We start from the raw sequence: 14,301 nt of genomic DNA, 5'->3' as shown, positions 1-14,301 counted from the left end.
TACAGTTTGTCATTGCTGCATCTCATTCTCCTTCTGACTGTGTTTGTTTGAAGTGCTGATGTTTGATATCTGTTCTGTTAAATACATTCATGTAAAGCAGCTTTGATTCCTTTCCAATGTTTTTGTGATTCTGTTCTGTAATTAATTAAAATGAAGGTTTCAGTGAATTTACAGACATTTAAAAGTGAGACTGAATCATTTTGAAGACTCAGAGCATATCTCGTGTCAGGTGAAAGGATTGATAATACTATGGTACATGATGTCAGCTAGAGCCAAACAATGAAAAAAAATCAAAAATGATTACATATGTTTTATTTTAACAGATATATTTCATTTTATAATGGCTTTTGTGGTCAAGTAATTTCTTGTGGTCTAGCAGCACAAACTAATCTGGTTTGTAGCTCCTGTTCTGTCTGAATTTATGTGGGGTAAAACCACATTTTGACAATTAACACATGTAGATTTTCTGAATCCCTACCCTAAATTGATAAGCATAAAACTGTTCTTTAACAGTGAGGTAATTCAGTTAAAGTAACCCATACAGTCCCAACATTAGATTGACATGTACATTACAATCCCTTCCCTCCACCACTCACCCTGTTCAAGTTCATGCTGACAGCTGCTGTTTGATTGTGTGTTGCTGCCGGCTACTGTGCACCACAAACAATTACAGTAGCTTTCCAAAAACTTAACGTAATTGCAGTTTCTGACCAGCAGAGAGCAGTGCTGCCTCTAACCTCAGCAATAAATCAGACCTGCACTAACACCTGGATGCTCACATGGAAAAACATTTTTTAGCAGAAAACTGGTCATGTTTTTTTAGGTCATAAGAACAGCAGTATAAATTCCACAGTGTGCAAAAAAGACTTTGGTGCACTATTTCATAATTAGGTCCAGCTGGAGCAGTATCACATTTAAAGTTCACCTAATTAAAAGCTTAAGTCACTGAAAAGAATGCTAGTGTCCTATGTTGTCTTAATTTAATTAAATCCATTATTCCTTGTATCTCATGTGTGGTAGGTCTATAAGCAGGGCTGCAACCCCAAACATCTGCATGGTTAACAGTGCTGCAGGCCAACCTCAGATTGCTTGGCTCTATGCACCAGAGGAGATGAACAGAGATGACTGTAGGGAGTTATTAAATAAGGTCTCAAAGTTACTTGCTGATAGTTTGTTTTACAGATTATTGTTTGCATTTCTGTTGTTGTTTAATTCAAATAAACTTTCAGGCCAACTCTGAAACTACAGGTCTGGGGTAGAGGCCAAGTTGAGGAAAAGAACAGAACACCAGGCAAACTAGCTCAGGGTTTCAATAAAAATGATTAGTCACTACTGTCATCCTTTATGTTTTTTGGCTACATACTACAGGCAGTGTGTTTTAAAAAAAACTAAATCCAACATATTTGCTTTATTTGGAGACACACTCTATCTTCTGATTCTGACAAAATAAGGCTTTTTGGGCTGCGCGCTAATTCAATGAATATATTCACGTTAACATTGCCATCAAGTACAAGGTAAAACAACTTCACAAACAACACACAAGACGCTTTGTCATCTTTGCTACAGGCTGCTTGTTTGGTTGGAATGCAAAAAAAAACTAAAAACATATGTCCAATAAAGTCAAGGTTTGTGTGAAGACAGTCTATCTGGTTGAAAAATGTTAAACAGTTCTTTTAATTATAGCACCTGGAAAATATAAAATAAAAAATAAAATAGTACATAGTACTTAATACTAATCTTGTAATCATAATAAGAAAATAGATGGTACATATATGGTTTTTAACATTTGCATGCACAGATTTGATAAGTTTTAATGAGTACAAATGTTCTCAGGTCACATTCAAATATTTATGGCTCTTAAAAAAAAGATGTATCAATCAGCAATATACAGTTAGTAAAGTATATGGACAGAAAAAGTATTTTGTTTTAAACACTATGCAAGAAAAGGTTTTAAAAAAGATCTCAGCTAATATCAATTTAAATGTAAAACATGCTTTATCTTCCTCTTGTATGATGGGCTGTAAAGGTTGATAAACTCTATTTTCCAATGATGACATTTCTGTAGCCCTTAACGTGACACAACTTGTTGCTTTCAAAGTTGACCACCAGCTTTCTCAGCCCAGAGTGGTTGGGAGTGAAGTAAATTTTCACCTTGGCATCTTCCCCAGGTCCCACTGTGGAGTCCAGCCTGTGGGGTAAACATTGAAATATCAATGGTTTACTTAGGGCTTCGTAACTGCCATGTGATTACAGAAATATTTAAGGATTAATTATCACTAACACAGGACTCATAAGAGTTGTGACTATTTATGGAGACAAAATGAGATGGCGCTGCAGTGTTTGAATTGCTCAGCAGACAAGTGAAAGTGCATGGGGACAAATCATCACCATTCATACAGTCAGAAATAGTGTAGTAATTAAATGGCTACTCTGAACTCTTTGAGTGAGGTCAAATTATACACATAAACACATAGAGATCATTTTTGAGTAATGACAAGTCATCTGTATAAACCTCAGTACTGTATTTTTTACTGACACAACTAAACAGCACCATATTCTATCAGAGATCTAGACACAGTACCAAGACCAGAGCTACAAATCATGAATCAAATAAAACACTGTTGGAAAGTTAAATGGGGAATAAAGATTTCCATTAAATGAAGCAGAATGTGTTGGCTTGTTGAACTGGTGTGTTGCTACAGGTCGGGACTTACAAATACAAATAATAAGCGATAAACTGATGGGTAGGTTGGAACATTATACTTCCTGCATGCATGTTTACGTCTACAGACAAGAAGTTATGTTACAGTTTCTGAATATATGACTGGTCTGTATTGTTCTGTGTTTGTGAAGAAATGGTCAACAAGTTGCATACTGAAGCACTCATACTACCTCTCAGAGATGACGTGTCCCCCAGTAAGGTTGGCCCCCTCAATGCTGAAGCAGCAGTTCTCCAGTGTCTCTGGCAGAGGATTTTGTAGAGTGATTTCTGCAGCGAGTTTCCGATTCTCCTTTGGTTCACCCAGGATCTGCAGAGAACAGTCACCTCTGGGTGTTAACTGATGCAAGCCTTACATTGGGTGTAGCACAGTTTTGTTTTTGTGAAGCTCTTTTAATACATAGGAAGAGGAACTGATGTCCCAATATTCCTGTACTGACATACCCTTGCAGCTCTCCAATATTAAAATGAGGCAGTAATACATGAACATTGTAGGTTATAGTAACAGTAGTACATTAGAGTTTCTACAGCTTTTCAGAACATCAGTCGACTTCAAGAATACTTGTCTCCTAACACTATTTTTCTTGACTCTTTGGACTAAGTTTTAACATATCAAATCTTTTTTGTTTTTTTTGGTTGTGGCTTTGAACTTTGTTAGTGACCAACTTGTCCTTCCATAGTAATGACAACCAAAAAGATATCCTTACTGAATTTTACATACTGCTGTCATGTTTTTTAAGTCTGCTGTAGATCTCTTGTTGCAGATTATTACACTCACCCTGACTTTGATTTCAGGATTATCCAGTACAATGTTCCTCACTGCCAGTATTGCCTCCCTGGTGCTGTAGTCAAGTAACAAAGCAGCCAGACGGATTAAGTTGTCTCCAGTCAGCAGGCTACCATACTTAGAGTAGTTCAGCCTTAGTGGGACCCGCCTCTCTGGAATAAAATATACAATATATACAAGCTTGCCAACTGTGTACATATATGTATGCAAAAGCCACACAGTGACTTGGCTCACCTGCTCCTGGTGAGAGCTCAACATTGAGCAGATCTTTAAAGCCACAATTCCCTCCCAAAATCCCGTTGTAGGCTATAGCGCAGGATCCAAATGCCAGGCGGCACTTCTTGTCGCTTTGGGTATTGTTAGTAACCACAGCAAAGACATCAAAGTCGCATCCTTTCTTCATCTCTGCTGAGACTTTGATGGTGATGTGTAGGCCTTGATTCTCCTGCTGGTGGAGCAGCTTGTTTTGGTGGTCAGCCTTCTTGAAAGCCTCCCGCTCTTCATCAGAACCTAGTAGCATGGACGCAACAAAATAACACACTGAATGACAGAAATCTCAAATTTGACAGCTTTAATGCTAATAGCCAACTTGTATAAATTTAATGTAACAAATAACCTGTATACCAAATTGTGTGTAAACCTGACCTCCCTATACATAGGCAATGTAGAATTGAATTGATGTACTGTATACTGTATATCAGGAGTAACAGAAATACAGATATGGAATGTAGGAATCTATATGGAAAGTGACCTTTGTATGATCAGTTGGTATTCAGAGGAGGTTTGTCATGTTTATGATGTGTTGTAATAACATACACTAATTGTGATTAAGGCCAACTTTATGTCCCACTGACAACTGTTGTGAAAAATAGTAACTTTTCCTCTCAAATCGAAAATTGTAGAATGGTTTGTGTCATATTGTCATTATCAGCATCAGTTGTCTACCTTCAGGGTACTTGTAGAGATGGGTGATGTCCTCTCTGGTGTCACGGCCGACACTCTTTGTACTGATCTTCTGGCCCACCAATGTAGAGGTAGTGACATTTGACGTGCTGCCATCTTTTTTCTTCATGAAAGTGATGACGTCAGCGTTGACCTCCGCAAAGACAAACGGGGCATCGTACTTGAACATGAGCTCACCCTCCTTGATGGCCTTTAGTGGAATGGGGCCACAGCAGTACACTCCTGAAGGAAGACACACCTTGATGAGCATCTCTCTTGATAAATAAAAAAGGTATCACAGGTTCTTTAATTGGGTGTTTCTTACCGTCACTTTTTTCCTGGGGTGTGGGGTCACTGGCCTGCCAGCCGTTAAAATCAGATTTAAGGTCAGGCCTTGCCATCCAGCTCTCCACCCAGCAGTGATAGTTCCTACAGATTAATACACACCATCAGCTGAATCCCAATTTGATACATTTTCTGTTTGGGCACTTGAAAACACCTCTTAAAACTGATGTCACTGCAAATGCAATAAACTGCTTGATTGCAATAAAGTAAAAGATACACTTCTGCTGTGTAAATCTCTACTGTGAGGTTTACATGGTCAAACTGTAATCAGTATCTAATTAAGGGGATGTTCTTATTAAGAATCTAATTATATGTATTTATGTTCTATGTAAAGAATATCATTTCACACTTTTTCAGAACATATTAAACTAAATCTACTGAACATGTAGGATTAATGTAGAATTAAATACATAAAAGTTGATAGGTGTTCTGACCAGATCATTTCTGCAGATTTAATGAGTTGTCCATTTTCATCAATGTAGCGTTCAATCACCAGGTTGCTGTTGGTGTCGTGGGCTGACAGGTAGTTGGTGACGACTCTGCAGGGTATGCCAAGTGCTCTGGAAACTAACAAAGTACAAAAACAACTTACATCAGCATTGTAATGCTCAGAGGAGGAGCAAAATCATAACTGTTTGGTCACATATATCATGTTTTGTCTGTTTGAGACTAATCCAGTGTGTTTCCTTGTGATAGGCTACCAAGCTCTACACTATCCTATCTTACTTGAGCAGGCCACTGCAGCAAACACCCAGCACTGTCCGTAGCGAACAGGCTGACAAGCTTGTGCATCCCAGTTCTGCAGAATCTCCACGCTGCCCCTCCAGAACATTGGACTGACACCTCCTTCATACCCATCTGTCCATTTTCCCAGCACCACTCCTTTGTCATCATTGCAATTCACCTACCAGGCACAGGAGAGAAGTGTAAAAAGGTATTTAAACATTTTGTGTTATGCAAATAAATGAAATTGCAACAACAAGTATCAATTTCTTATTAGAATAGTAAATGGAAATAATAGAAATAAATGACATACCATAGCACTAAGCACTCTAGAGACATAGACAGGATTTCTTCTCCCTGAGCAGTCTTTGCCTGGGTTAGCCAGACATTTAGGATTCATATCCAAAATCCTCAAACAGACATCAAGGATTCCATGTTCAAACTGTACAGAAAAAAAAGCAGGTATTACTGCTGAAAAACAGGTTCAAAAACACAGCCGTACCATGCTCTAGTAATGCCAGGCTAATAATCAAAACATTCCCTCACTTTATCAAACAAAGACTATCTACTGTCAGTCATATAAATATCTAAGTTCATCTCAGTGTCAAATTGTTTTTTTTTTATGTAACACACCATAAATCATCTGATAGGACTTTCCTATCTTTTTCTTTCCTATTTCTCTGTTATCAGAACAAGCATGACTCCTCCACCACTCTGACATAATTTTGGCTCTCCAGGGTGAATATATGTGCATGATGAAGGGAGGGTGACAGCATCAGTGTTGGTGTTGGTACCTGGCCAAAGTTCCAGGGAGTAGGTATGGGATGTTTGTAGCTGCCTCGAAAGATGATTCCATCCTGAGACAAGACATACTCTGCCAAACTCTCCTCGTTGTCCATATATACTGCATCTCCTGTTGCCAAGAGACATCACAAACAATACAATGAATGTCCCAATTCATGTCTGAAATGGAGCACGACTGGTTTACACATGTTAATTTCCTGGAAACTCACAAAATCACAAATATTCTCACCTTGCAAGTTTTTTCATAGTAAACAGTGAAAATTCTACTTAAACTTGCATTCATTTATTTTTGGCCACATGCATGTGTTGGACTCAAAATAAAGACACTGTAAACTGATTAAACTTGTTCAGTTCAGTTGATGTTGTTCTTCTGATAAGCCTGATGGATTTAAATCAAATTTCCTCTCTTTATTGGTTTCCACCCCCATTTGAAGGAAATATCTGACTCTTTAACTGCTAAATGCTTGACTATGTTCACCAGATATTGTACTTGCTGCCAGTAGGGCTTACAGTGGGTTTTTAAAGCTCTTTTGCTGAAAATTGGGAACTGCAGAGATTCATTGTTATTATAGAAATGCTGATGATAGCAGCTTTAACCCTAACCCTATTTCCCATCAATATTTTCTGCACTAAACTAGTATTCCCCTGTGTGATCTCCTCACCACGGGTCCTGAATAGCCCCTGTCATAAATAACTCTGACATGAAACCTCATCAAAGCATTTTGTAAGCTATGATCGCTACACAAGATCCACTGCATGACAGCTTGACGTATAGTCTGTTTACTTACGTGGGCACCAGGGGTTAAAGAGCAGGATAAACTCAATCCTCCCAGATCGACCCAGGGTCAGGGTGTAGCGGCCTATAGGTGCATCAGGGGCAGAGCAGATGGACAGAGTCACCGTGTCTCCAGGGGGACTGGTGATAGCAGCGCTCCAGCGGGAAGTGTCGATGTTGGCAGACAGACCAAAGGAGGCTCTGGTGCCATACTGCTCAGAGGGTCGAGGACCTACATGCAACATTGAATATGGTAAGAGTCCTGGGACTGTATTTGGGAAGAAGCCAGGCAATTTAAGTGAAACAATTTCCCCTTTGGAATGGAAACTCATTTTCACTCATTTTCCCAACGCTGCCTAAATTTAGTTCAAATATTTCTGTAATCTCTTCTCATACATGGACAGTGTAACTGTGTAATAGCACCTATATATGGCCCAAATTGATTGGGACTCAAGTCTCCCTAAGTGACCTCCTTGAGTTCAGATTTGAGTTCTGGTAAGTTACATAAACCTAAAATCACTTGTGATAACTTTCATCTCACTGGGTGGGATAAAGGACCCTACTGAAATCCATTAAAATATACTTGACTCCTAATGGTTAAATGTGTTATCTATGATTATACACATGCTTTCCTGTTAGCAAGCAACACTTCCTGTTTAAACAGTTGGAGTTTTTGGCAAGCAACAAGGGTAGTATCAGACTCATGAGATAACAAGTACCAAGCATGAGAGGTTTATCCAAATATGAATTTAGGAGGAGAAACAGATAGGTGCCAAGGTATTTCTAGGGTATTCTGAGGGCAAATACATGGGAATACAGTACATTGTTCTCAACAATAATCCCTAGAAAAAGGACAAAAGTGGAAAAAATCCTGCAGCTACTGTAAGTGAGCTCAATGTAACAGTAGCAGTATCACTGACAACTGAACAAAGGAAAATGACTTCCTTTTCTTTTCCATTAACATTGCCTCTAATTTCCGTCTCTCATCTCTGAGATTACAATAGGTAGCAAAACATAATAACGCCAACAGAAACACACAGTTACTGTACTAGGTGTTTCCAATGTGACCTTGACTTCCTAACAGGGCTCATACACAATGCTTACACACATTTTTGAAATACTGCAAATTTTTGTTCATTCATTGTTTTGTCCTGTATGTGTTGATGAAGTTCATATGCCTGAATATTTGAAAGGACTCAAGAGGTATACATTTACATTTAATACAACAACTACTAATAGATACACAGATAAGCGTAATAAAGAAAGATGCAGAAGTAAAGGGGTAAATGAAATGTATCACCTGTTTCTGCAATGCAGTCAAGAGAGCTGAGTCCTGGTTGGTAGTTCCCTGAGCGGAGATACAGGCGGACTGTGAATGGCTGGCCTCTCCTCACGATTAGACGGTCTACCCCGTTAAGATCAGTACGATGGTCGGTGTTGTTGAACTCACACTCCAGATTCCAGCGATCAATGTCCAGAGCTTAAAAGAAGTATTCAGTGTTTAAGTTAATACCACACCCCTAGAAACATTTGTGCTTACAGTCAGTGTTATTTTATTTTGCAAATGGAAGATACCAACTTTGATTTTTATGCTGCACACAATGCTATACTCCTCTTTGTAGATCGTCAGGTATGTTCTCACTTTAACTTAATAGGAGAATAATGTAAATGTTTATGGAGTCATTAAAAATGCCACAACATCTAAATGGAGTGGTAGTTGTAAAATCTATAGCTATGTATACGACAAAGGAAATTAAATAGAATTTATGAGGTTCAACCTTCACAAATAACTTCTTTATGTCAGACTTGTAGTGAATAAACAAGAAATTTGGGGTTTTAACTGCAGTCTGTAATTCTTTGGGTTGCGGCTGTGAATGTGTTTGTGTATATTTTCTAAAAAGGAACAGTTTTTTTGCCAGTTAAAACAAGTTTACTTTTATAATGACTTTACTTTCATGAGTTTATTTTAAAAAACAGACATATAGTTAAATATTTGTTAAGGTCTACACTTTCTGTGTGGACATTGATTCTGTGGACAGCAGGACACACAGTCATTTCTTATAAGATCATTTTGTTTCACAGAGCTTTCTGTATGGATTAAACAAGAGGTAAACACAGACAGAAGTAACTCCCTGTGAAGTGTGCAGACACACAGCCGCTCCTTGTCCCCAGGGTGCACACTGTGACTAAGAAAATCCCACCCTATGATTTCCTGGTGCAGGGAAAGTTAGGTTCTTCCTATACAGTATAATGCTTCCATGGTCCTCCTGCTGCTTAGCCACTACCTGAGATGACCCATGACGTGTCAGGAACCTTTCCCCATATATTAAGTCTTTGTGTCCCTTGGAAACAAACATGAGAGGTGGTAATGTCAAGGCTGGGCAAGACATGAGTACACAAAGACTAAGCTGTAGACACTTCCTGCTGTTTTACATGAAGTCAATGGGATACCATTCCTCAGTATTTCTCAGGCTCTGATGTTTTACTGATCTTGACCATAGTTCAGTGCCTAATTGAAAGCATGTTAGTGTAGCTATTTGGAGAAAATGCCTTAAATATGACAACGCTACCTCTCCTGATGCAGCTGGAGACTGAATCAGATGATTATTTGGGCTTAGCTGTGCCTGTGACTTCTCTCCAGTCAGTTAACATATTTGATCTGTGCAAATATCAAATAAATATGAGGATTGCAATGGAGCACAAAAACTATTTAACAGTTTATTGATGATCTGGAGAAAGATCTATTTCACTAGTGTCCAGGAAAGTAAGATTTTTTTCACCATTTTTTTTTTTAGAGAAAGAACATTACAGAGGCCAATAAAATGAATCCTCAGCTTACACAATGTGAAAACCATTACAAAGATGAATAACATATGGAGGTCCTAAGGTGTTATACTTTCTAGTGTGATCTGGGAATCTTACTGTGGATATGCAATGGATCTAAAAGAAAGCCAAAACACAGTGAAACAGCCTGTGTTGTTTAAGGTGAAGCATTAATGGTGTGGCAGATGGCATGCATGTGTGGTGTAAAGCCCAAGTTAAAAAAAATTATCTTGATTACAGTTATACAACTGGAGCATTACACATTACACACATTACATAATGTTCTAACATGAAATGCATGGGCAGAACTTCCTCAGCCTTGATCTGTACACGCTCACGCTCTCTCCAACTCTACCATCCATGACCCAACTCCATTAAAGGGCGGTCGCTGTGAGAAGCACTGAGGCCAGAATAAACCAAACAGGGAAATTAAAGCATAATCTAGATGGTGTGAGCTGGGCAGTAACTGGTACAGTAAACACTATTTTAATCCTGGAAAAATAAATGTGCAAACCCCCATCTGAAAAAGAACCTTTCTGTCTTTGAGTCTTACACTCATGCTGACCTCAGAACTACAACACAGGCGTTTCAATTTCAATAGAATGCTTGTCCAACAGATGGAAAACCGGTGACAGGTTTATTTACATGCAAATTCTTCAAAATCTACAGCAATGCAGCAAAACCATAAATGTCTGTTTTATGATTCAGACACACCAGTTCAGTTATCCAAAGTGGTCTGTTTAACAAGCAACTGCATGCTTTATTACAGAGGGTCATCCTCAGATATTTTTGGTATGTGACACCATTTATAAACACAGACAGATAAGCTTACCTAAGATAACCTTTGCCACTGCTTCTGGGCAAACTGTTTTACAAATTTCTGTTCAGGAAGGTTTGGATGTATTTTCACTGTGGCTTAAAGCAAACTATTTGTAGGCTGCATGTCCCTATAAAGATAGCAGTACTTAACTGGAGGCTTCAGCTGCTCTCAGCTGTCAAAACCCCCAGGGAAGCAATCATGCTCAAAGATGAGGGCGAAACATATTTCGGATGCACAAGTCTTCAGTTCTCTGATCAATGTGTGCATGACACAGTAACCTGCAACACTGAAACCAGAGACCAGAGATGTGGCTTTGATACATTTATCACCTTTGTTATTATCAGACATCATGGCCACAGCAAAGTTTCCCACATTCACTTCTCGGTCAGTGGCTAAAAAGCTGAAGTCTAATCGTCCACACAAACCCATATTAGGAAATGGTGGGAGCATCAGAGCAAAGTTCGACAGAGAGCTGATTTGTGCAATAAATAAACACAAATCAGTATGTCTTTGTCTGAGTACTTAATTACTTCATGTAATTTAAAGTAGCCTATCAGTCAAATTTCTAACAAAAAAAGTGTCCCCATTATTTAAAACCACAGCCAGTCTAATTGATGACTAGTTAGTTTTAAAACAGTTAGGGTAGGTAAGAATCAGAGTAACTTACCTTGAGCCATGATTGTGTTCGTTTAAAGTTTGTGTTCAGGTCACTTTCAGCTGCAGAGAAAATACTTATCTCCGCCGTTACCTCGGTCTCATTTATAGTCCTCCTCGTGCCACTCTGGTGGAGGGCGTGACGCGACCCTCCCCTCACACGAAAAAAGAAGAAAAACAAGGGGGGAAAAAACCATACCGCATGCAAGCACATACACCCACAAGCCTTTACTCATCCTCTAATGATTCATCATAGACTGCCCGTCAGACTCACCCGTTGCGTGATTACAAGAGAAGTAGGATGCATTTGACAGTCTATTGCAAAGGTTTATTTTAGGTTGCAGTAGCTGTCATTTTTAACAACATAATGGTGATATTCTGTGTTTTCCCCATTGTCAATCTCACGAAAACCTCAAAAACGAATTGAATACATTTTAATAAATGTATTTGTGACCTGTTTTCAAATATAGTATAGGCTACTGTATGCCTTCAGTAGGAACCAATGTCAGAAAGTATTATAAAACAGATTTATGCATTGTTAGTTTTGGTCTTTTCATTGCAAAAATATATAGAAATTTAAATCTGTCATTTATGACATTTTTCATATAGGTAAGCTACAATATAATACTGTAACCCACTGTACCCTGAGTAAACTACACTTTAAGCCTCAAGTTAGGCAACATCAGAGCAGCTGCATTACAAAGGAAATGTATATTTGGTAAATGATGAGTGGGGATAGAAATCCAAAGCACAAAAGAACAAATTGTACAAACAACTTCTAAAGTGAACAAAAGCTTTGTGGTTTCATCTTTGGTGCATGAAGTAAAACGTATTCAACACCTGTCCAAACACCAATTTGATAACTAGTATCAATTATACAAAACAGAAATGCTAAACTAAAGTCAATCATGAAGGTCTTATAAACTGTATATCCTACAGTGATTCATTACAGACTGATAAGGGCAGACTATTGCATAATTATCATAACAAGTACTAATTATGCACAAGAGAAATGCTAAAGTAAAGTCAATGATGAATGTACAATTGTAACTGTGTTACAGGGGATGAAGCCCTTTCATATGGTTTTAAGCACTCTGAGCATACTAGAATTAACCACAAACAGTCTTGGCTCCAATTTGAGCATGACATCAGGCAAGTTAATTCAGTGATAAACAGAAGTTAAACCAAAGCCAGAGCTCTGTCCAAGCCTGTAGAGGGGAAATGACTGAATATGTTTTCCAAAGAAGACTTGGCTGGTCTATAGTTACTGTCACTCTTACTCACTTTCATAATTCATAAGAAACAGTGAGACAAGAGCAAAAGAGCAAAGGAAAAATACAAGAAAGACAGAGAAAACTGGGAAATACAAAAGTATTTATTATAAAATAATTGTAAGAGTGGCCTTATGAAAAATAAATTAAAGAATATATATAAAAAATAAAGGCATATTATTGCAGAAATACACAGATAGTGACTATTGTTCCCTCCAGAAAAGACATACAGTTAATTGTAACCAAGGATAAAGTTTGGATAGCTTTCTCTTTTTTAAAAAAGTCTGGACTCCACATTAAAACATTTCACAAAGTTGTTTTTGACATTCCTGCTAGTATTATGACTGCAGTTTAGTTTTGCCAATGGATACCAAAGAAATTCCACAAAATTAGGTAAGCAAAGTATATTTTATTTCAAGTTTAAGCAGAAGTCATGGTCTTTGACAGAGGGAGAGTGAGACCCTAACCCTCCTCTAAAATACTATTGTTACTAGTCACTGTAAATGTCTTCATGTAGATTTATGAAATATGTGACTTTATTCAAACATGCAACAATTTTAGAGTAACTATTGTGGCAAAGGTGTTTGATTTTCCTTGAATAGACTTGAATGTACAAAAATATAGATTCAATGTTTTTGTTTACATTAATTTAATCAAGAAAGATTGTATTATGTATTATAGTATGTATTGCATCTGTAATACATCTCTCTATTATATTAGTTTCTCAACTTTTTGTGCCAGTGATGGAAATACATACATACACACATACAAATTAGTCCTCAGTATTTGAGTTTAGACACAGTACTGTCAGTTCATTTTATTACAAAAAATGTAGTGATGCCAATAAAAACAGATAAAAGCCAACTTGCAGATCATCACTGCAACAAGTCTGCATTTCAAAGAGTTTTCATACCAGTAACAAATTAGCTTTAAAAAAACTGTTAATTAGTAAAAAATATATACAATGTTAAAACACTGCAACATTAAGCGAGCATTAAGAGATCACAGCCTTTGACAAGGAGAGCTATAGCAAATGAGAATAAGATCCCCTCTAAAACACTACTGTTACTTGTTAGACTAAATGTCCAAATGAGAATGTGACTTAGTGCAAACATTCAAACATTTTTAGAGCTACAATTTTGGCAAAAGCAAGGGTTTCTCAACATTTTGTCGAATTTGTGTTTTTTTTCTTAAATAGACTCTTTAATGAAATACAGGAAAATGACATGATGTTATAACATCATGTCATCAATATATATATATAGCTCAATTACATTCATTTAATGAGATAGAAGTGGGCAAATGCAAAATAAAGACAGGAATTAGCCATCAGTATTTGAGTTTAAACACAGTTCTGTCAGTTCATTTTATTACAAAAATGTTGTGGTGCAAATAAAAACAGAGATAAAAGCCAACTTACAGAACATCACTGCAAAACATCTGTATTTCAAATAGAAAACCATACACATTACACAGATCAATATCTTCATAGCAGTAAAAAATTAGTTTACAAAACTGTAATTAGTAAAAAAATAAAAATAAAAAAAAAATAGAAAGAAAGAAAGAACTGTGACTTTTTTCATGGGAAATAAGTGAGATACATGTTGTGTTTAACTTTGATAAATCTGTACAAAAGGC

General features: G+C 37.4%; 1 protein-coding gene across 1 annotated transcript; it reads right to left on the bottom strand.

Annotated features, from left to right (window-relative positions):
* Positions 1-1,507: 1,507 nt before the first annotated feature.
* tgm2b (transglutaminase 2b) lies at positions 1,508-11,497 on the bottom strand. The gene is made up of 13 exons (XM_053315451.1): positions 11,406-11,497; positions 8,396-8,575; positions 7,109-7,327; positions 6,311-6,429; positions 5,830-5,958; positions 5,520-5,697; positions 5,228-5,360; positions 4,774-4,877; positions 4,452-4,691; positions 3,741-4,016; positions 3,498-3,658; positions 2,893-3,029; positions 1,508-2,188 (listed from the first exon to the last, which is right to left on the bottom strand). The coding sequence occupies exons 1-13, from the start codon at positions 11,413-11,415 to the stop codon at positions 2,038-2,040; spliced, it is 2,037 nt and encodes a 678-aa protein (XP_053171426.1). The 5' UTR covers positions 11,416-11,497; the 3' UTR covers positions 1,508-2,037.
* Positions 11,498-14,301: the final 2,804 nt, after the last annotated feature.

Source organism: Scomber japonicus, chromosome 3, assembly GCF_027409825.1.
Source record: "Scomber japonicus isolate fScoJap1 chromosome 3, fScoJap1.pri, whole genome shotgun sequence".
Taxonomy (NCBI): Eukaryota; Metazoa; Chordata; class Actinopteri; order Scombriformes; family Scombridae; genus Scomber; species Scomber japonicus.
This window is presented reverse-complemented; position numbering and strand designations above follow the sequence as displayed.

Excerpts from the sequence above, each read along its gene's own strand:
- tgm2b (XM_053315451.1), bottom strand. Across the intron at positions 5,698-5,829 it reads CTAGAGTGCTTAGTGCTATG|GTGAATTGCAATGATGACAA; the intron begins GTATGTCATTTA and ends TGTGCCTGGTAG. Across the intron at positions 4,017-4,451 it reads TCTCTACAAGTACCCTGAAG|GTTCTGATGAAGAGCGGGAG; the intron begins GTAGACAACTGA and ends CCATGCTACTAG.